This window comes from Cyprinodon variegatus, unplaced genomic scaffold (assembly GCF_000732505.1).
Source record: "Cyprinodon variegatus isolate N-32 unplaced genomic scaffold, C_variegatus-1.0 Scaffold768, whole genome shotgun sequence".
Lineage (NCBI taxonomy): Eukaryota > Metazoa > Chordata > Actinopteri > Cyprinodontiformes > Cyprinodontidae > Cyprinodon > Cyprinodon variegatus.
The window spans coordinates 133,022-155,622 of record NW_015151221.1 but is presented as its reverse complement, the minus strand read 5'-3'; the positions used below and the strand labels follow the sequence as shown (position 1 = coordinate 155,622).

The 22,601-nt window shown below is 35.7% G+C and overlaps 1 protein-coding gene across 2 annotated transcripts in view; it reads right to left on the bottom strand.

Annotated features, from left to right (window-relative positions):
• slc8a1 (solute carrier family 8 (sodium/calcium exchanger), member 1) overlaps nt 1–20,194 on the bottom strand; it is a 170,667-nt gene extending 150,473 nt beyond the window's left edge. The window contains exons 1-4 of one of the 2 annotated variants that reach the window (XM_015395944.1): nt 19,740–20,194; nt 8,316–9,237; nt 4,598–4,762; nt 2,476–3,266 (exon numbers count right to left, since the gene is read on the bottom strand). In XM_015395944.1, the coding sequence (XP_015251430.1) occupies nt 2,476–3,266; nt 4,598–4,762; nt 8,316–9,191 (1,832 nt within the window). In that variant the 5' untranslated portion in view covers nt 9,192–9,237; nt 19,740–20,194. The remainder of the gene's footprint in view (nt 1–2,475; nt 3,267–4,597; nt 4,763–8,315; nt 9,238–19,739) is intronic. The other variant, XM_015395945.1, reaches the window with a different exon arrangement.
• Between the last annotated feature and the right edge of the window lie 2,407 nt (nt 20,195–22,601).

Here is a 22,601-nt window from a genome sequence, read left to right as displayed (position 1 = left end):
TATATATATATATATATATATATATATATATATATATATATATATATTTATTTATTTATTTATTTATTTTTTTTTAACTATGTGTTAGGTCTTGGTTCAATAGGCTTTGTTCATTTCAATATGTTTTAATAAACATTTACCCAGGCTTGTAGCAAATCTGTTTTTTTGTCCATCGGTGTATTTGACTTTGACATCCCTGCAATAAAGGGTTATCTTATCGGTTATCTACATCATGAGATAACGGTCAGTTATCATGGTTATAATAAAACACTTAGACAGCAACTGAGGTTTTTCATGTTTGGTTCTTTAATGCTACATCTAAACTCCCTAAGAAGATCTGTTCATGTTATGAATCAGAGGGCCGGTAGTTTTTGCCATTTATTGGCAATAAAAATTATTGTGGTAAACTCTAAAGGAACCCGTTTTAACATTGGAAATTTCTCGGTATATTGTGGACCACTACTTTAGTAAACCACCAGAAATAAAATACTTTAGACCAGCAACTTCCTCTACATTGTATGCGAAACAGCAGCTGTATCGGATATTGTTGTTGTATATCAGAAAGAGAACTCTACTTCCACGCACTAAAACAATGAGATATTTTACCTTTATATCCAAAAGTTCTAGAAGCAAACTTAGACCATTTCCTTCCACCCCAGCAAGGAGCAATATTGTGCTTCTAACAAATAAAGTCTGTATTCTAAATAAAGCAATAAAACAAAAAGACAAAAAACACCTCTCAATTCCAAATGGTCTTTTTGATGTTAAATTTTAAATTGTTTTAAAGACAAGAAACTCATGACAACCTAAAAAAAATTATGTGGATTTTCTTTATGAGCAACCTAACATTGATATCCCTAAGCATTCAAATTGATCAGAGGTTGAATTATTGAATACTTTAAATTATCCTTTAATAATCCTTTACATTTTTATCAGATAACATAATTCAAGATATCCCATTAGTGTTAGGGGGGGGGAACTTGCAGAAATTCAGTACTAATGAAGTCCGTCAAAGATAGATCTACATGAATCCCATTTCATGAATAGATTATGTAGCCATCTGGCCCTGTATTAAAACTGTCACAAAGTTTTCATTAATTAACCAGGGTTATAGAACATATGTGGATGAACTCCTGATATTATGGAGTTTGGAAAATCCTTCAAAAAAAATCTGAAGGCCAAGACAAGAAGACTTTCAGTATACGGCAATTTATGGAAATGGTTTAAATGAAAGCAGCTAGTGTTTTACAAAAAGTAAAAGGGCATACCGAGAACCATCTGTTAAATATAAGGAAAACTGTTTTGGACAAATATAACCATTAAGCACTGTGCCGTGTTTGAAAGAAAAGATGAAAATCATGTTCAGTTTCAACCATTTCTTTCAGCATGATCTTATTTTATCAGCATGAACAAAATAACATCATGACTGATAGATGATGACTTTATGAAACTTAATATCCAAGTTTACTGTTCCAGAAAAATTTTGTGGGAAGAAAATCCAGGTTGCTATGTTACATCAACGGTTGATATTCGGATCAAGTTTCCCACACTGTGTTTCACAAAGAAGATTACAGATGCCGAATCTGACCACTGACCTAAAAGGCTTCCTGTAATGTGGTCCAACAGCAACCACAATGCTCACCGTGAGTCGCCATTAAACAGAAACTCTGTTCAGTAAAGCTTTGAACAGAAGATTCATCCTTTCACTGCAGGGAATCTTAAATGAAGGTCTGAGCCCTTTTCACCGACTAAGCTGAACAAAAAGCCACTAGCCTGTTACAACCAGTTGCCCCTGGAGGGTCTCACACAGTAAAAGGCCACTTAAAAAGAGCAACTTGATTTATGGCTTAAAAAGGCTTTTGTGCTTTAAAATTAAGTCAACAAAACACATGTTCTTTGTTGGCATTTAAGGATATCCTGCTGTTGGAATTCTTGAACCATATCCAGCATCTAGCTAGTGCCTCTTTGCAAATCGTACTCTAATCATTGTCAAAAAATGTCATTCAGTTTCCTCACTAGGACATTTTATCTAATTAAAATTCAAACTACCAAGTACCCAACCAGTAACTGTATTCTCTTAAACAGTGGCTTCCGGAATCTTAGAAGCCAAGTCTATAGTGCTTACTGTGCAAGAATACATGAAGGAATCAATATGTTCCCCGAGGAACACTAAAAGAGCTGCATGATGAAATAAATCACAAGCCTAAACATAAAAAAAGAGCATAAAAAAGAAGATATTAGAAAAAAGGAAATGAAAGAGAAGAGGGGCAGCTGCTAACAGGTATGGAATTGTTGAATTTGTTGAATAAAGCTGTCCGCCATTCCAATTAATCTGGCCACCTCATCAAACCAACATTTCCACATAAAAGATTAGCTGATAATGAATCCTCTAAATTATAAATTGCAATTCTTAATGCAAAATGTGAGTTACTATGACATCGTTAAGATTTGAATTCAAATGAAAAAGCTACTTACAAGATTTCGTCGTTTTGAAATTCAAGGACGCCATGAGTGTCTTCAAAGTCCTCCCCGTTGCCTCGAGCAGTCCCTTCCACAGTCTTGTATGGCAGCATGACCACACCACGAGCTCCAGAGGTTCTCAGCACTTTCACCTCCATTATACCAACACTCTCACTGACATGGCAAACAGGCTCCTCGAACGTAAAGATACCGGCGTGGTCGTCATCGAATATGGTAACGGTGGCTGTTGATGGTATGCCAATACACGCAATAGAGTCAACATGATTAGCTGCTTCATTTTCCTCTGGCTCTTCACCTTCTGAGGCTAACACCTTGACATTGGACAGATGAATAAGGAAGTTTTCATCCTCCTCGAAAATGTCGTCATCGATGATTCCCACACGAATTTCCTTCATGGTCTCGCCTGGCTTGAACACTACCACACCCTCTGTGAATTCGTAGTCAGAACCAGCATTGGCAGTGCCGTCCTCCGTCCGGTACTCCACAGACACAGTCTTGCCCAGATCCCCGCCTCTCCGGACCACATTTACAGCCACTGTGCCGCAGTTCTCAAGACACTGGTAGGAGCCTGGCTCAAAAAAGATCTTGGAGATTGGATCATTATCACCAGCGTCGGAGCGGACCTCGTGCATGCTCACAGCCTTTCGAGCCTGGTCTGCAGCATGTTTCTTCAGAATGTTGCCTGCACCAGTCATGAGTCGGGTGGCCTGACATCGATAGAAGGCTCGACTTTTCTGCTGCTGGCTAAGGACTTGGTAATTGGCGAGTTCAATGAGTTGTTCCACCTAGTAAGAAGAAAATTTGAATTGTATTAAAACCTGCACCCTGAAGCAATTAAATAAGACATTTTGGTTTTTACTTAAATTTCCACACCACTAGAAAACTTCCTAACCCAGATATTTCCAAATTGTTGCCAAAGGCCCATAAACCCCTTAGCTCCCACATTTTTAATCAAACCAAAATTTAAACCAGTAAATAATATTATAAATCCCACATGCTTGGGATGTGTCTCGTTTGAAAGATAAGATTTCTTGAGGTATGTGTACAAACTAAGTTTTAACCAACTTGACCTATTTAGCTTCAAATATGTCCAAAATTATAATTTATTTCTCTCGCATTATAATTCATAGCTGATGTCTCCAGCTCAAAAGACTTGTTGATGTTGCTCAACAACTGCTTAATATTGCAGGTCTCTAGTCATAAGTATTGTGAAATTGTGACCTTTCATGTATGTGAAAGGTTAATCTGGCACAATTGATCCAAAGTAGGACCAAAAGTGCCAATCTGGATTATTTGAATTTTATGACTTATTTGAAATTTTAAAAAATTCTAGTTGTAGCTTCACACAAATTATTATTAAAGCACTTTCTTTTATAATTTTTCTAAATCAGCAATCTGGACTTAGCCTTCCTGTTCATATCCAGTCATTTCTCCTCTAAGAGCCACTAGTGCTCTTTTTTGGAGAGAGAAAAAAAAAACAAACCTTATTTAATTGGTAAACAAAATATGTCAAACGTTTGATCGGTCACCGAGTTGTGGAGTTCCAGCTGCGCAAAGACTACAATGTCACATCCACCTGGGGATGCCGTTTCTCACTTGCTGGATGTCTTCGACATATTCTGGATACCGAGAAAAGAACTTATGCTTGATTTAGAGATTAATGTTGATGTTGACTCCTAACTTAAGAGCAAGGCCACTTAAGACTATTTAAGAAATGTATTTTAGAAGTTTTAAGAATTCTAGCGAAGCAATTTTTACTTATCCCTACCACCATTTTAGTTTTTCTCGAAACAGGTTTGAGCAAATCTAGGAACATTCAAGTGTATTTTCTGCAGTATAGTAACTGGTAAATATATATATTCTTGTAAGTAGTACATTAGTCAATTAAAAGCCTTTTTATCTATTTTTAAACCAAAATGTTGACATTTTCTTATTTAGTTTGAAACTTGCTTCAAGTTTTATTGAATCAGCTTAATCTAAAACATTATGAGGTAATAAGCAATTATTGGTCACAACGATCGGGCTGGAGAGTATTATTTGTTTCACACAGCAGGAAATAACACTAAGGGGTAAAGATTATCTTTATTGGGTAGTAATGAATCACTATGTTACCAACCTCCTTGTCAGGGTGTTTCTGCTTGAGCTCCTTCAGGATCTTAGCCATATCTCTGCGGGTTTCCTCCTCGTCCAAATCCTTTTCATCAATATCCAAACCCAGCGGACCATCAAGGAAGTCAACACCATGAGAATTTAGCATCTTTCCATCCATCTCAATGTCCACCTTAAAATAGAAATAAAAAGAAAAAAACATTAGTAACCAGAGACAAAAAAAAATTCAAAATTAATAATGGTTGAACTTTGCATTTACTTCAAAATTAGAAAACAGATAAACAAAAAAAAATAAAAAAAAAACATTTTTACCATCAACTTAAATTGAAGCAAAACTAACCAAAAAGAAGAGAGCAGTAAAGCAATAATACTTGTTTTAAAAAGAAACTTTTAACACACACAAGAGAAAATATTTAAAGAGCTCAGAGTTTAAGCAGTGAAAAACCAGAGTAAGTATAGAGTGGTGCACTTTTACGTACAGTATGTCAATATTAAAATTTTTTATAAAAAGTTAGAATAGGGACCTAGAAATAAACCAACTGAACCTAGTTTCAGTGACACGCTGAAAGAAATGGTGAGATATCCAAACAGATGTGCTTAGGGATAAGCTATCAATTTGTTTAGTTTACATGCTTGTTCTTTACAATTAATTAAAAAAATGTGTTGAATGAAAACATGTTAACATATATATGCATATATGCACATATGCATCTACAAAATGTTAAGATTGACTAAAAACAAATAGGAAAGCAAATAAGCAGTTCTCTTCATCAGATTAAGATTATCAGTCCGAATTTAAAATTTGTGGAAGCCATAGTGGAATAGAAAAACATTTCACCGATGGTACAAAGCACCAAATATGGCAGAAATTCTCTTCAGGATATACCTTCTAATAAAAGAATGTTGTTTGGCTGAAAATCCAATATGGCTCCTACAAAAAAAAAAAAAAAAAAAAGTTTTTCAAAGTAGTAATTGTAATATTAATAATCCAACAATCAAAATGTATACCAGAAGAATGAAATGGTGCCAACTGAATTACAATGGGTTCCAGTTTTCATTATGGTGGCAATACTTTTTTTTTAAGATTTCTGAGATGATCTTGAGTGAAAATCTGCAGGATTTAGTGGGAGTTGTCTTTTTAATAATAATGTGATAAACGGTATTCCTTTAAGAGGATGTTTTAAGGAGGAGAGTCCTCGTTTTCATTTCTGGGAGTTTGTATTTTTTGTTTTTTTTGTTGGTCAGGTCTGTCAGAGAGACACATTTCAAGTAATATTGTAAATAACTTTCTGCTCTAATCCCTTCTTCTTTGCAAACAACTATGTGAAGTATGCTCGATGGTTCCCCTTTCCCCTCAGAGAGATAGTTTCTTTATCTCTGATAGATACTTTCTCAGGCATAGACATTGACCAAGCTCATGAACAGGCTAATGCAGTTCTTAAAGGTGATGGTGGTGCCATTGGAGTTACTGAGGATCCATCTGCACTGAGGTTGGTGTCCGGACCAGAAGTTGGCCAGTATGTCAACTAGTATAAGTTAGCATCTCAGAAGCAACTGACATTATGAGCAGACCAGTCTCAGAAGTCCTTCAATGACAAGGCCGAGAGGTTGCTTGTTTTAGGGATCTGGGCAATCCTTTCCAGGATGAGTCCAAAGATCTGCTTACATTGGACAGAAAGACCATTCCACATGCATGTGCTGTACATCTTGTAAAAACAAACTTTGAGAAAGTTCAAGCTGCCTACAGATAACTTTTCAATGTCGGGGTGATGAGAATTCCTTAGGCTGATTAAAAAGAGCAAATTTGACTCATCTCTTATGCTATTTTTTTTAGCATAGTGTAAAATAGCATGACAATGTATTAACTTAATCAAGATAATGAACCAATAAAAATACATTTAAACATACTTTTAGCTTATTATTTAGGGGAGTTAATTTGTTTAATTCATTAAATATCTGGTCGTTATGGCTTCACAAGACATCACAATTGCTCTTTTTCTAAGACCATTTTTGGCGGGGTCCATCACCTGGCAAATACCCAACTAATGTGGCAGCTCTGGTATCCCATACTATTGAAGCACTTGCTGACAGCACTTTCATTTGTCTCCAGGCTTTTAAATAAGAATCAGTCTTAGACAAGTACATCAGTCTAAATTCAGAATTCTTGCTTAAATTGATGCACAATACCTCTGTGATTCTGCAAAATGACAGGATCTCTATCCCTTTTAAAGCCTTTTTGACATCTTATGATGCAGAATAAAAGTAGGAATTAAAAATGCAACATGTTTTTTGTAGCGACAAGAAGCAAAAGTTGCATGAAATACACAGGATTTTGCAGCTGGCACGATTTAATCTTGGCACACCCAGAGTTTTTTATATTATATTCTGTTTTGTGTTGAGCACCAGGCTTTTTCAAAGCAAAGGGTTAAAATCTAAATTAAGTCATTACTAATTAGTGTAAAAGACATTGTCATCAAGCAGATTTGAAGGTTGTCAAATTTGTGTGTAATGGGTTTGCAGCTTCAAGTCTGCAACACAGTTGAATTTCTGCATTCAATTTACTCTAACCCCTACAAAATAAGATGCTAGTAAATTCAATGCAAAGAAGAAAATTAACATTAGCCTCATATTTTAGCAAACCGCTTCAAATAAAAGTAGTTGTTAAACACTATAAACAGCTTCACTATAACCCTTCTAGCTTTGTGCTTTCAAGAGGCTTTTGAGAGGCATCTGAATTCTTGATGATTATGCATCAGGCATAATTCAGTCAGAACTAAATCATTGGAAATTTCATTTTATAGAAATAAATGAATACTGACTTATTTTTAAGTGCCAATTTACAAATATTAAATATTTCTCAATCTATTGTCACTGAATGCACTAAAACAGACTGCCATTTTTTTATTAATATCTCAGATATTTTTAATAAAAGCTTTGCTATAAAATTATTAAGATTGTACAAATAAACTATATTATAGAAACATAGTTTAGAACACAACTGACAAAAAACTAAAGTCTAACATGAAGGAATGTGAGTCAAACTATATCTATCTATATTTATTTATTTAGATATTTTAAAAGCTCCTTTATCAGAGCTACGTACTGCTACATTTGATAGGCTGTTTCATCCTTACTAGAAAGTAAAATCTCCAAAGACACAGGAGAAAAAAAATTCTAACCCAAAACAGTTCTATACATGTCTTAAAATTGGAAAAAAATAAATAAATAAAAAAGAAAAGAGTCTCCACCACAACAACAGAAGCAATTACAGAAATGCAGTGCGTCACAATACAAAGATCACAGGCAATAAACAGATGGAATTAGATCAGAGGTCATTTTCGTTTGTAGCTACAAGTTTAATTCCATCATTTAACTTTACAGCACACACTAATGCTGTTAATTTCAAATTAAAAAACACCAATAAACTTACTACAGCATAACAGAGCAACTGTTTTTCTCCCATGTATTAATGAACAAGGACCACCTCACTGATTTTTCTTTGTGATTTTGACATTACTGTACAATTTCTAATGCCTTTTATTGTTTATTTTTTATGAACAACTATGAGCTTTCCATTAAAATTTTTTGAGCTGTGTAAATAAATATCCTATTTGCCTATATTGTTCTGTTTGGCTGACTGTTCTGAAAAATATACTTTCAGAAGAACAGGTCTCCCAAAAAACGTGTGGTAGCAATGACATCTATGTCATTTGACAAAGTCTTACCTTGGAAGGAAGCGGACGATCTCCCTCCGTCTCAATGATCATGCCACGCTGCTTGCCAGTGCGGTAACGCTTGTAGACATACTTGTAGAATAGCAGCCTACGGTCTGCCACCCATGCGAACACAACGCAGATCGGGAAGAAGAGGAAAGTGAGCAGACCTTCCCAGACCTGCACCACACCAGGGGATATCACCGACAGGATCAGGTAGAGCCAGATGTAGGCAAAGATACTCCAGGCGGCTGTGACAAAGAAGACTCTGAGGTGCTTGACCTTCCTCGTCTCTCCATCGGGCACAACGTACACACAGATCCCAATGATGACAAACATGTTGAATGCTGCAGAACCCACAATAGTAGAGGGGCCCAGTGTGCCAGCATCGAACCCATGACCCACTATTTCTATGACAGAGAGTAAGATTTCAGGAGCAGATGAGCCCAGAGCCATGAGGGTGAGATTAGAGACAGTCTCGTTCCAGATTCGCACCGTAGTTTTGGTGGTTTCTCCATTCGGCTTCTTGATAGTAATCTCTTTTTCCTGTGATGTAATGACCTCTATCGATGCCATGAAACGATCTGCAATTATTGACACACCAAGGAACATGTAGACCAGAGCTACAAAGTAAACCGTTGCTCTGGCAACCTTGTCTCCAAATGATGGGTTTCGCGGCTCCCACATGGGTAGCAGCACCCCATTTTCACACTGTTCAGGTTTGCTGCATTCTGTTTTATTTGTAGACACGGCAGAAACAGAGCTGCCCAGGCTTTGCTCGGGAGCGGCACCAGCCAGCGTGGTCCGGGGTTCCAGGAGGAGAATCACAGTAACAACAGCTAGTATCAGTGCAGGAGACAGGACAGACGAGTGACACCTGTAGCCCATGGTGATGGTAAATCCAAGACTTTTAGCTGAAGTGTAGTTGTTGAACCTTAAGAGATAAAAAAAAAAATTATTTAGACGGTTAGTCAAATAGCACAGAAATGTGACCCTGTTTGATTAAAGATGAATATGTAAGAAAATTGCCAATTCGTTTCCAAATGCTGAATTTTAGGTATGCAATCATTAAAAAAACCCAGAAACAAGCAGAAAAATATCAATAAAGTTAATGTCTAATGGGAAACTTCAAAGTTAGCAATAAATCAAAGTGTGTACAGTAGCATCTATAATGTAAAAAAAAGCTGTAAAAATGTAACTTTTAATTGGTTTGGTTTGAAAAAGAAAAGCAAACTAAAACCTCTGTTATATTGTTAGTGACTTACCCAAAAAATATTTTAAACTTTTTAAAATTCTTTAAAATTAGAGCCGCTTTCACTATTGAGATTCGTATTGTAGAAATACTGCCATCAAATACAGTAATTCTTGTGTTCCCAACTGTAAGGCAGCACGATTGATTTATGGACCATGACCTCTTTCTATGCCATGATCCATACCTTACTTGGTTTTAAAAAGACACGCTTTTTTAATACTGAATTGAAGATTAACAACTTGTCTAAAATTGATATATTATTTTATTACGTTTGTCTTTTTCACATCGGTAAAATGATATTTTGTACAGCCCTTGCAGCAAGATCGCTGCAAAGCCAGATTGCCGTTGCAATGTTTCTTATCCTTACACCATTTGGTGTAGTTCCTCAGCCTCTTATGGATTAACACCTATTAAAAGGGTGTAAATGATACAGTACCTGTATTCTGATCATATATATGCATTGATCACCAACTCCCAATCTGCTGTCTTACTGTCCCACCTACTGAATGATTGATTGCTGTAATATGGAAAACTTGTTGGATTTCTTTGTATTTTCAAAATGGTCCAGAAAACCTTATTTGAACATTTCCTTTTAAAAAGTAAGAGCAATTAAAATGAGCAGGAATAACAAGAAATGATGAATCCGTTTCTCTGTTTAATATAAACAAATGTTGTATGGTTCCATAAAGTAGCCCAAACATAAAAAAAACTACTGTGAGGTCAATCACATGGCTGTTGGTTGTATTGGAGCTTACAAACCAAGAAACTCTGCAGTTTCTATCGGGAATCTGTTGTTTATCTTTGCTATATGATGAAATAATTAGGACTGCTCCAATAGGTATCGTTAGGGGCTGTGCAGTTTCTATTTTGTGTCAGACAGATGTGACTACCAGGCTTGGGCACCACTCCAACATGAAGATCAGGCAGGTGCAGCAGTGGAGGTGAATAAACAAACACTACTATTGTAGAACCTCCACTGATGGAGAATTATTTTGACCACAATATTTCATGCTTAAATTTACTCAAGCAAAAATCTGTACCAAGGATCAATTGGGACAAGCACATTTTAATACATTTAAAAGAAATAATATCTGTATTTGTTAATCAAAACTAATAAATACATATTTTTATTTCACTCACATAAAATTTATTTTATCTGTTGCCTTACAAATCAAAAATTTCTTGCTACCTCTTTATATAAGTTATTTAAATATGTGCATGTTTATGTTTGACTTTACCAGATATTTGAATCAAAGATTGATGAATCAAGACCTTACTGTAAGTATTTGCTAAGTCCTCTCTAAATATAGAGATGAATACCATTACAAACAGAATTTTACTGATAGATTTGTCCTATGAATATAATATATAGATAACTAGTGTTATTAAATAAATTTAAAGCTGGATTTACCCTAGATCACTAATAATATACATCTTTTGATGTTTTTTTGCTAGCATTTCGTGGTTATAGGTTAAATCATGAACTAATTATCAAAACATTCTACATAACTAATTTAATTAGCTTTAAAATGTATTGGGATAAAACATTTTTTCCGTCCTCATGGAATACAAGGCTACTATTAAGCACAAGCCAAAATAAAATATTCCTTTAAGTTACAGACGTAACATTAGCCAAAACCTTTTCCTCACACATGCCTTCCACATATCAACGGCACACTAGCATTCATTTGCCAATATTGAATTTTTAGTCATACTGACTGTGCAAAATTCATCAAGCTTCAGCTGTTCCATGGGAACTTTCCTTCTACACATTCATGAATAACTAATTGTTGAATAAGTCAGACTAGCTGTATATAAACAAAAACACACATAACAGACCAATGATTTAAACATTTGGGTTGATAAAAGAAGTCACAATTGTTTGTAGGCCTAATATTTTTATTTATATATATATATATATATATACTGTATATATACATACATATACATACACACACATACATATATACATACATCCCACATTTATAAAAAAATAAATAAATAAAAATTTAATTTTAATTCAATAAAATCACAGACAAAAAAGTAATCCTTAGCAGCCACCTCCTAACCATATGGTGTATTCACACTGAACAGGATTTCTGCGAATGGAGCGATCAATGTCCATTTTTTCCTAATGTAGATCCACGCAGACAGAGTTTGAAAGTCTGAACTTTGTTGTTGCGTTCCAACAATTAATCAGGGATTTGATCTAGATGAAAGGTGTCTGAAAGGTGAAGAATGCTAAAACTGCCAAGCAGGAGATGGAAGTTTCTTCTTTTTGATTATATGATGGAATTCATTAATTGTTCTACGTCAGCTGGAGTCAATGGTTAATGGCTACAGCACGTTTTTTTCCGAACTCCACACTTATTTGTTGCTTGAAGTTTCAACATTGTTTTCGATTCACGTTACCATGTCAACAAGACGAATTAAATCAATATTTAAAAATTCCCCCCGAGGAAGGAATCAACTAATTATTCAAGGCTAATAAGTCCTAATAAGCTGTCAACATGTCCCTCCACCGTTATCATAGCTGTTCCATTCTCCATATGTTTCACATGAAGAAAGAAAAGAGAAGTAAAGGAAAAATATGATGTACTGCCAGTTTGGGCCAAACTTTCTTCCTTTCATCCATCTCACACAGCTATGAAGAGGAGACAGCACAACAACCATCATTATTCTCCTAAATGGTTATTTTAAGCCTTTCTTAGTGCCATTTAACAGGCTGCAATAGACCATCTAAAAGATTTTATTATAGCAAATAGTTTTTGCATTAAACAGCTTGTGGAAAAACAGACTCATGAGAACAGCAGTATTTTCTATTTGATATATCTAGCTTGGTAATTGAAAATGTATTCATATAAGCTTACAAAACATTGAAATTATATAAATATAAAAAAAATGTTTTATTGAAATATAATGATCAAGATTAATAATTTTCTTCCCCTAGAAATAAATATACTTTGCAAGTACTGAATAGCTATATTTTGTCATGTTACAGCAACAAACTTACTTTAAATAGGATTTTATGGGATAGAGAAGTGATGGGAAAATCTGATAAAAAAAAAAAGGCACAATGAGCAACTGCTACTTTTGTCAATACTTGATTGGCAAAAATGTTTTTTTATTCAGTCATTTATTTTTTAGAACCTGTAAAAATAAGTTTCATATTGGAATAACTCATACTGAAAGTGAAAGTGAGAAATTAAAAATTGTTACATGGATAACTTTTTTGTGTGTTTAACCAAGACATAAGTAAATATTTTGTTAAGGACTGCCATAGCAATAATTTTGAACCATCTTTTCACTTTTTTTATTTTTTAAATGAGTGCCATTGCATTCCGCATATATAAGTGAATATAGGTGTAGAAAAGATTTTCTTCAACCAGTATTTTTAATGCTAAGAAAAATGTTCTATAAATCAATGTGTTACAGCTTAAGAAAATTAATATAGGGTTCTTAAAAGCAGTCTGATCAAAAGTTAAAAAGAATGAGGTAAGAGCCCCTTACAAAATATTTTAGAGTGACTGAAACCAATAGAAAAAGAACTATAGTAAAATATGAACATATAGAAAACAAACTGGAGTGAACCTGTAAAATATAAATTACAGAAAACTGATAGAAGAAATAAAAACAGTATCAAACTCCGACCTCTTGCAAAGAGTGGAAAAATAAAACCTTCAGGTTTTAGTGTAGGAGGCTGACAAAAAAAAAAAGACAAGAGGAATACACAAAATAGCCCCAGCAGACATCTGAAGATAAATTGTCGACATTAACCATCATTAGGACTGATGTGGAGCTTTTAGTCTGGGTATGCCCAGAAGCCATTTCTCAAGTCAACCAATCCTCTCATTTTATAACACTTGAAGAAAAGAAAGTGATCAATCTGGCACACTCACGCATGTAATTACTTCCCACTCACTGCCTTTAGGGCCATCTGTCCGCTGACATATGTATGCGAGTCTTAAAGGTGGACAATAACATCCAAAACAATGGATAACAAAAATCAAAAAAGGCATAGCTTTTATTTATTTCTTAAGTATACCAACCACCAGAAAACAGCTTTGCTCTACTTTATATACAACACAGCCAGATGACTTGGGTCCCTTTAAGAATTTTTTTACAAACTACGCTGAAATTACAACATTCTTAGCAGCATTTAAATATGCTCTTTTGATAGTCAAGTACACTTAAAAGAAAAACATTAATGGACACTAAAAATGCACAAATTTAAATTTGAGGCCAGCCATCAATTTTCCAAACTACATTTAACATGATTTCCAAAAGAAGCAATAATCTAATAGCTCCCATTGCCCTCCTAAGGTAATCATTTAACCAGCAGCTAATATCACCATCAATTAAACTATATAGTAAGTCATTATCTAAACACCAAACATTTTTATTTCTTCTTTTAATCTTATTTTTGCTCTTATTTACAGATTTTTCTGCTTGTTTCTTTGTAATCATCATATGTGAAAAATGTGATAGCATTTTAGCAATCTGTGCACACCTGCCTGAATATGAGTGAGAGCTTTCATCTCCATGTCATTTAAGAATCAAAAGGAGAACTACTTTGGGGACACCAAGCGAACATGTCTGAAAACCGTCAATGTACATTGCTGGTCATGCTACCAAAAGTTTATTTATCTACTCAGTGAATAAGGCAATTAATCAATACACTCAAAGCATCCAAGGATATATAACTGCAACGCTAGCAATAAAAGTATCTAATAAGATAGTATCTATTTTTTTGAATCATAACTTTTAATTGTGATTTTCTTTTTTTCCTGAAAAAAAATATTGTTTAAAGATAAAGTACCGGTAATTTAGCTTGTTACAAGACTTTTATTTTTATTATTTTTTTTTTTTTACCTTTAGAGGCTTTAGAATGAAGTGGAAAAAAAAACCTTCAAAGGTATGTCTAAAAGACCAAAAGGGGGATGGCAAGCTTGGATTAATCATTTATGGAGGGTAACACTTTAAGAAGAAGAGCAGAGGGGAAGGGGAAGGGGGGTCAGAGGTGGCGTAGCTTCAGATATGGTCTGCTGTCATTAGGGATATGCTATATAGTTTAACCTTTCAGAGGCAGACTAAAAGTCACTTCCCAGAAGTGGTCCCAGATTTTGGAATACATTTAAAGTAAGAAGGCACGATCCTTTTATTTCTTTGGTTTAATTTATAAGGACAAGAAATAAAATAATTGCTGGCCTTAACGCACATAGATACATCATAAATATCTCCTTTTTTATAATCAAATAAAAAAAATAAAAAAAAAATCTTTAAAAAAAGTCAAAATCTGCTAATCAAACAACTGAATATCATTCATTTTAATACCATCCATGAAACCATGTGGGGCAGTGGTTTGCCAGTCTATAGCATATATATGCCTAAACATAATGCTCCCAATTAAACTGTAAGAATAAGGGAGTGTAACTGATCAAACAGATCAATACTTTTTGCTTTTAGTAATTCTTTAGTAATAAAGATTATTCTACAGTAAAGAACTTAAGTTGCATAGTTTACCTGGAGAAGGTATCATAGAAAACCGAATCCCAATAAGAGCTGCATCTAAACCCTATGCCCTGTGCTTCCAAGCATTTAAGTTTGTGTCAGTACAATGAGTGTAAAGAAAAGTGAGGCAATAATGCAGAGCATCAGGCTTTTTGGAAACCAGAAGGATGGCAGCGGATGTTTAATAGTTAATAGTTAAGGGTTACCACCACCAGTCAATGACTTGACCTTGAACACCTCTGCTTACAAAATCACTAGAGTTAAATGGGAGTAGATCATAAGGCAATCTAGACAATGCCTGAAGCAGGACTATAAATGGAGTCAAACAACAGAGCAGGGTTAGAATTTAGAATTAAATCCACCGCAGAGCAGCCAAGCTGGATAACTGCACTCACTCAATTCCTTTATTTTTCAACTAAACGTCACAATTACTGTCGAAGAATAATGAAATAAACATTACATTTAAAAAAAAGACGATGAACGAATTTGGTTAAGTTCATATAGTAAATCTGTATTGCTATAGGTGGCTGTTCAATGTTACATAGAATGAACCCACTTCACCTCCATGTTTGACTTTTCATGTGGTTTTCATCTTTGTTTACTAAGAACAGTGGGACATCTTTGTCCTTCACTGCTCTAAGCTGAGTATAAAAACATTTTGGATATAAAAAAAAACACAAAAAAAAACAGACCTACTTTGTTTCTGTCCCTTTTTGCTTTAAGGATTATACCTCATATAAGAAACACTAAGACATTTGTAGCATGATCACAGGAAAATGACTTAAAATTTAAAAGGATATTAGCATAAAGTTTATCTAGTTCATGGCTAAACGTGGTTTTGAGGTCGGAAATAATTATCTGGTGTATCACTTTTGAATCCTGAATAAAGCTCCATCCTCAGGTGTGGAATCACCATTACATTTTATCTGATAATATCCATTGAGGATCAAGACATTTTTCTAAACAAAATCAAAATCCTGCTGATGGGCTTGCTTATTATCAGATCCCTTGAAGTGCATAAAAAGATGCTTCCTTTATTTGCAACTCAATGTTAATGTTTTGTAACTTTCTCAATGTTTCTTTTTTCAATTTATAATTGATTAACATTTGTTATCGATTAATTTTTATCAAATAGAAGAAATAGGATTGTTGGCTTTGAAAATCAGTCCGTAAGAAAAAACATAAATAAATACATCAACAGAACATTGCAAAGGGATGGACAATATCAAAATATATAATAAAAGTATAATTTCACTAAAAAACAGTGATATCACATTTATGAAAAGTTTTTAGTATTTGTTCCTGACCCATGTTCCAGTCTTGGACGATTTGAGCCAAGCAGAAAGAGCAGCAGCACATGTTAACAGTGAAGTAAACCACACAGAGAGCATGACATCTGCATCTGTTGGCATTAACCATCATGACTTTTTTAATCAATAGTTTCTAAAATATTATGCAGAAGGAGTTTCATTTACTTGGCATGAAATGTTTATAAGTTTGTTCAGGATTCTGTTTTCTTTGCATTTTGTAGGCCTTTTATGCGGTTTATTTTAATATATGAATTACATTGAACTGACTGAAGTGAAGAAATATATCATGATATCAATTTTTGTCAAGACAATCCAGTCTTTACGTATATGGGATTGGTTAGACTGATGTCAAAATAATCGATATTGGTCAATCTTTAGCCACATCAGGTACGCTCAGTTTGCCCTTCATCCAGATGATGAGTTCCGAACCAGAGAGAAGACCTGCAAATGCTTATTGGACCTAAATAGCTGATCATCTGATAATAATCAGCCTTTTTAGCATTATGAAATGATGCCCTAAATGAATTTAGTAAACAAGTAAAACCCCATAAATTCTTAGAAGCCCATTAATAAGAGGATTTTATTATGCACACAGATATTGATATGCATTAAACATATAATTAACTGAAAGTACTCTAACAAGTCTTCCCTGATCTAAGGTGTCTTCTGATCCTGCCAATAACTGATCCTCCATGAAAGAATAAAACTCCTCCCTTGCTGCTCTTCCAGGTCATTCGCATGCTGACTGCTAAGGAATGGGTACACGTATTTCCTGAGCTACAAACTTCTGCCTCTTGTTCCACGTTAATTCCAGTATTATGAGAGCAGGGTTCTTTTTGGATATTTTCCAACTTAGTTTAAAAAGCTGCCACTGGGCAAAATTAGCCCACATTTTCTGTAAACACCCTCTCACAAGGGTAATATTACTGCCGATTCTGTTTGTCAGGGATTAAAAAGACATGATGCTTGCTAATTAAAGCACTTCATGCATTAGTCTGGTGGCACATTTCACTGTTATGAAGTATTGAGTTATCTTTACTAAACCTCACTTATTTACTTATTTTCCCACTGTGTTACAGTAAAAGATTATTATATTCTACCCCACACTGTGGCCCTGAGAGAAAGAATGAACAGGATTTTTTTCATACTTACTCTAATAAATTAAATGGCATTACTTATATCCATCCTCCATCATTACACTTGGATGGTTTGGAAGAAGTCTTGGTCATGCAATCTACATCAACCTTTGGATTTTGGAGCTGAGGTTGTGTCAAGGTATCAGTAATTTCCCACCTCGGGAAAGTAAAATGATGCAAGACCCATCAGGCAGATCTCCAATTTTTGCAGATTTTTAGTAAATTCAGAGCAAATTTCCAAGTACCAAAAACAAGTGTAGCTAAAAATATTCCAATGGTATATTTTTAATAAGATTTAACCAGTAACTGGTGGAAAGTCTGTTTTTCTAAAGGTGTTCTTGAATTTCAGCCAATGAAATAGCAAAAAACTTAAAGGCATCTTGTAAATTCAGGTATATATTGCTTAGAGGTAATATCAAAAGTTCCCATGAATAGGGGAAAAAATGGATTGTACCTATAGCCTAAAATGGGAAAGACGGTCTGGGTAACTTATTTTCTTTGAAATTCTTTTTTTTTTTTCTTTTTGCACAAACCGGTTTGATCTGAACTCTCTCTACAAAGCCAACCTTTATTGATAACAGCACAAGATGCAATCTGCCCTTTTGATACGCATTACGTTTTCAGTGTGGATGGATTTTTATTAAAAAGAAGAGAGATAAACTCTACTGTACCTTTCCACTTAAAGGTGTTTAAAATAAAACTGAAAAAAAACATATTGTCAGCATTAGACCCACTTCAGCTCCTCTTAATCAGATTGTTCTGTTTACTGTAAGCTACTGTATGGTCAACAGGGTCCCATTTGGTGTGCTGGATGAGCTGAGAAAAAAATAATAACTGCAAACAAAATTGCCTACCTCCCCAAAAAGGCTGAACATTTATATTTTTCCAATTTCTTTTTCCATTAACCTCATAACATAAAACGTGATTGTCTTCCAAGCACCATAAATCTTTGTAGACAGTCATTTTCTATGGTTTCCTTTGACCAATCAGTTGTTGCATTGCAGTGGCTGCAAGCCTGGAAAAAGTTGTGATACATCACCAGCTATTTAAAAAAGTCAAATTTCTCATTGTGGAGCCAAGTAATTATTGAAATACAGCTAGAAATACATTTTAATCCTTTTGCAACACCCCTCTTTGCCCTCTCCAGTGCCTAAAAGGAAGCATGACTGTGGCATCACAAGATGTTAAATTCCATCAGCTTTAAACATCCTAACTGCTGATGGAGGGACAAATAAAAGCAGTTTATGATCTCTGGCTGCATTTGACTCTCACCCTCTCAGCGTCATGAATACATTTTTCATATTCCATAGATGATGTCCCACAGTTCCTCCTTGTCATACCCATAAAAACCAAACAAATTAAGTCAGCTGAGGGGAAAAAAGCGTCTGGAAAAGCCTTGATTGCACAAGAGAATGGTTCGTAGGCATGGATTGCTTCACTATAAGAAACCTATTTTATAAATTACATGTGATATATATATATATATATATATATAAAATTTATTTTAATTTTATTTTTTATGACGATCCAAATGAAGTCTTTAATGCTACAGATGTTCACCTGATGACAAAAGCGCACAGGCATTCCAGCAGCCCCCCCACTGAAACAGCCCAGGCTGTTTGGGGCAAAGGATGCAAGGCCTGCGGGATTGCGCAAAAGTGCCTCTCGGTGCGCATCCATCCCTTTCGTTGGCTAAGCAGGTACTGCGCATGTTTGTCACCCAGTATCAACACTGAACGCATATAAAGAGGCGAGAGCGCGGCGATCCGAACGTGCTCTGAATCCTTAACCATCACTCTATAAATAGGTGAGGTAGGTGGATGGGCTTAAACATGAGGGGCATGGGGTGGGGGAAGGAATCAATGGGATAACAAGATGAATAACGAAGAAAAAAAACTCAGCAGCTGCTCACAACGTAAAACGTAAGGAGCCGGTTTAATTAAAAACTTACATGATATTTTAGAAAAATAAAATCAAAGATTAAAGGCGCAGCTTGGAAACGCGTGGATAGGATGGAGTGAGGAAACGCATCCAGGTCCATCTGACGCATGGTGCTTCCAAGACCATCTCGGGTCTCTAAGATTGTCCCCCTTGTTCCATCCCATTTACTCCACCCCCTCCCTAAAAACTTGCATTCAACACAATGCAGCGGATCAGACCTGGACCCCCGCGACTAAATAAAAAAATATTTTAAAAAAGGCACCAAGGAAACTGTTCCATGCCTTACCTTTCCAATCCGGAGTTGCTGGCTCGTAGTTAAGTAGTAATACAGCTCTTCTAATGTAAGGAGTACTTGCAGGAGAAGGAGGAGTAGTGCCGAGGTAAAGCCAGTAGTGAGGGACGATAATGGAGACGCAGGGAGCTCTTATACGCTAGTCAAGGCAGCGTATCCAACCACCGAGACGCACAAAGGGAGGGAAGAGTACTCCGGATTCCCATGCACAAACACTTTTCCTCCCCTTTATTTGTTGCCGTTATCTTTTGCTCTTCTTGCCTACTCCTTGTTTCCATGCAGCGCGACCTGAGTGACCTGTATGATCGGATGACCGGAGCAGCGCTTCATCAGCAAACCCGCATTCGCTGAGACGAGGCGCGTAGCGCAGCGGACCTCTTCCTCATTCTTCCCTTCCCGGTTCTCCCCGTCAAAAAGAGAGAAAGAGAGCGCGTGTGTGTGTGTGTGTGTGTGAGGGAGCGAGAGACTGTGTGTGAGCAGGTCTCTCTTTCGTCTGTTCCTTCCTTTCACACACACGGGAGGATAAGCTCACCCTCCGCCCTTCTTGCTTCCATTTCCCTGCTTTATAGGAGCGCCAGCCTCACCTCCCAGTCAATAGTTTTCCTGCTCAGATTCATGTCCCATCACAGATTTTAGTGTCAAATCATTGCTGTCTTCCTCTATATGTTCCTGTCTTACTGGGACTTACTGTTCCATAAGTGTTTGTTAATCCTAAAGTGAATCATCCCTCCACTTCAGGATATCCAAACTAATAATAAATGTTTTTTTTATGTCATAATCCAATTTTTTTTTACAAAAAAACAGCCACTGGTCTTGCTGTACCCATGTGTATTCAACATTGCCACCAAACTGGCATCCCTGTACTTGTGTAAAATAAATGAAACCTTGTTGAAGCCTAAAAATCAAATCACATGTACACTCTGTTTCAATCAAATCGGAACACCAGGAAAAGGTTTGATAACTGTTTGAAAACTGTAAGAAAACTTCAATATTTGAAAAAAAAAAAAAGTTAAATATCAAAAACTCATGAACTGGTAAGCTATGTAACTCAAAATAACAGCAAAAGTTTTTTTTAGTCCCTAAATGGTCTTTCAATCTGGTTCAGTAAGCTGCAAAACCATAGCAAAGGTTGCTAGACAGATGTCCATAAGGCATCATTATATGATCCAAAAGGAAGATAAACAACAGAAGGTCACACATGCTGTAACCTAGCATCATTTGCTGAAAATTAAAGATATAGTGGAGGATGTATTTTTCCCCCCTGGGTGGATTATCTAAATAAGTGGTCCTCCTAATTGTCAATCATTCTGGTGATATGTTTACATAAGGTCGTCCTATGTGCTCATCCCCACTTTCACTTACCGGTATGTCTGACATAGTGAAGAAATTGCAAATCTTTCTTTTTTTTTTTTTGCAAAGTAGGCTTGTATGAGAGATGCAAACAGAAACTTTTAAACAGAGTGTGCACGAAGAGAAATGGGCTCGTGCATGCGCTCACAAGAAACTGGGCTTTTGCTCAGAGGTCTGAAGTCCTCTTTTGATGATCAAAGTAAGTTCTCCATTTCATTTAGAAAACGGAGTCCGGAGGGCCTCATGACTTGCGGCCCTTTCTCAGGTGCTAAAACATTCATCATTTAAAGAAAAGCCAAGAATAAATCTTGCCTATTTAAGCTGAAAACCACTGTTCTAATGACTAACTTCAGCAAAATGACATTTTGTTCAGGGTTTCACATCTGCTGATCTCACTCAACACTTTGCCAACATAATTTATGGAAGCCTGACATTTGTTAATGTCGCCTCACATTTCTATTCATAAAAGCAGTTTTTAATTTCATTTATCAAATCATGAACTGTTCAAGAACTCATAGTTCATAACGAAGCCATGTCACTTTTTAAAAGTAATCTTTTCATCCAAACCTCCCACTCCTGTCACACTCCTCTGTGAGTTTAGCATGCCTATTAGCTATTCCCTCAGCTCACACTCGGAAATTGTTTTGTCACTTGTGGACAAATGCTGTTTTACACACTTTATATAAGGCCACATCAAAGGGAATGCAATAATCTTAAATGTCTTCAGACAAACAGCAGCAAATACACAGAGGGGATTTCCCCACACTTTTCCCATTTCAAATAAAAATGCAGTCTACAAGAAAAAAGGAACAATGAAATTTAAGAGTGAGGCCCTCTGATTAAAGGAAAAGTCCAGTCAGCAAGGAATGATCAATGGTTCATTATCTGTACCTAAAACTAATATGTTTGTGGTGATTTAATGAATTTAGTGTTAATCAGTAAAAAAAAATGAAAACAATTTTCATTGTGATTACTGAGTCCAGGACCGGCCACTTTTGCACAAATATAGTACCACCTCACTCACGACATCTTCTGGCAGTGACGTCTTGGTGCGGTAAGCCTAGCACCATTCTCCCCACCGTACAAGCAAAATCAATGGGAACTACTAGACACGTCGGCAAACAACAACAATTATTTAAGATTCTGAGAGGACTTCACCATTGAAATTCACGAGAACTATAGTTAAGTATGCTCACGTGCATAGCAGTTGGATGTTGTAATAAATCGGGTAAAAGTGAAAAGAAAAATAAAAAGAAATATTTCACTTTTCCAATTCATGATTCTGCACGGACAGATTTGTTGTTGGATTGCCAACTTGAAAAGGGAGGATTTGCCATCATCATTCTGGCCAGAGAAAAAACACGTAATATGTAGCCAACATTTCAAAGAACAATGTTTTCAAGATGACTTGGATAATAGCGGGTTTTGACCAACACCAGATACAGCATTGGGACTTGCTCAACAGCCAATACCGCACCATGACGTCACAAACCAGTAGGTGGCAGT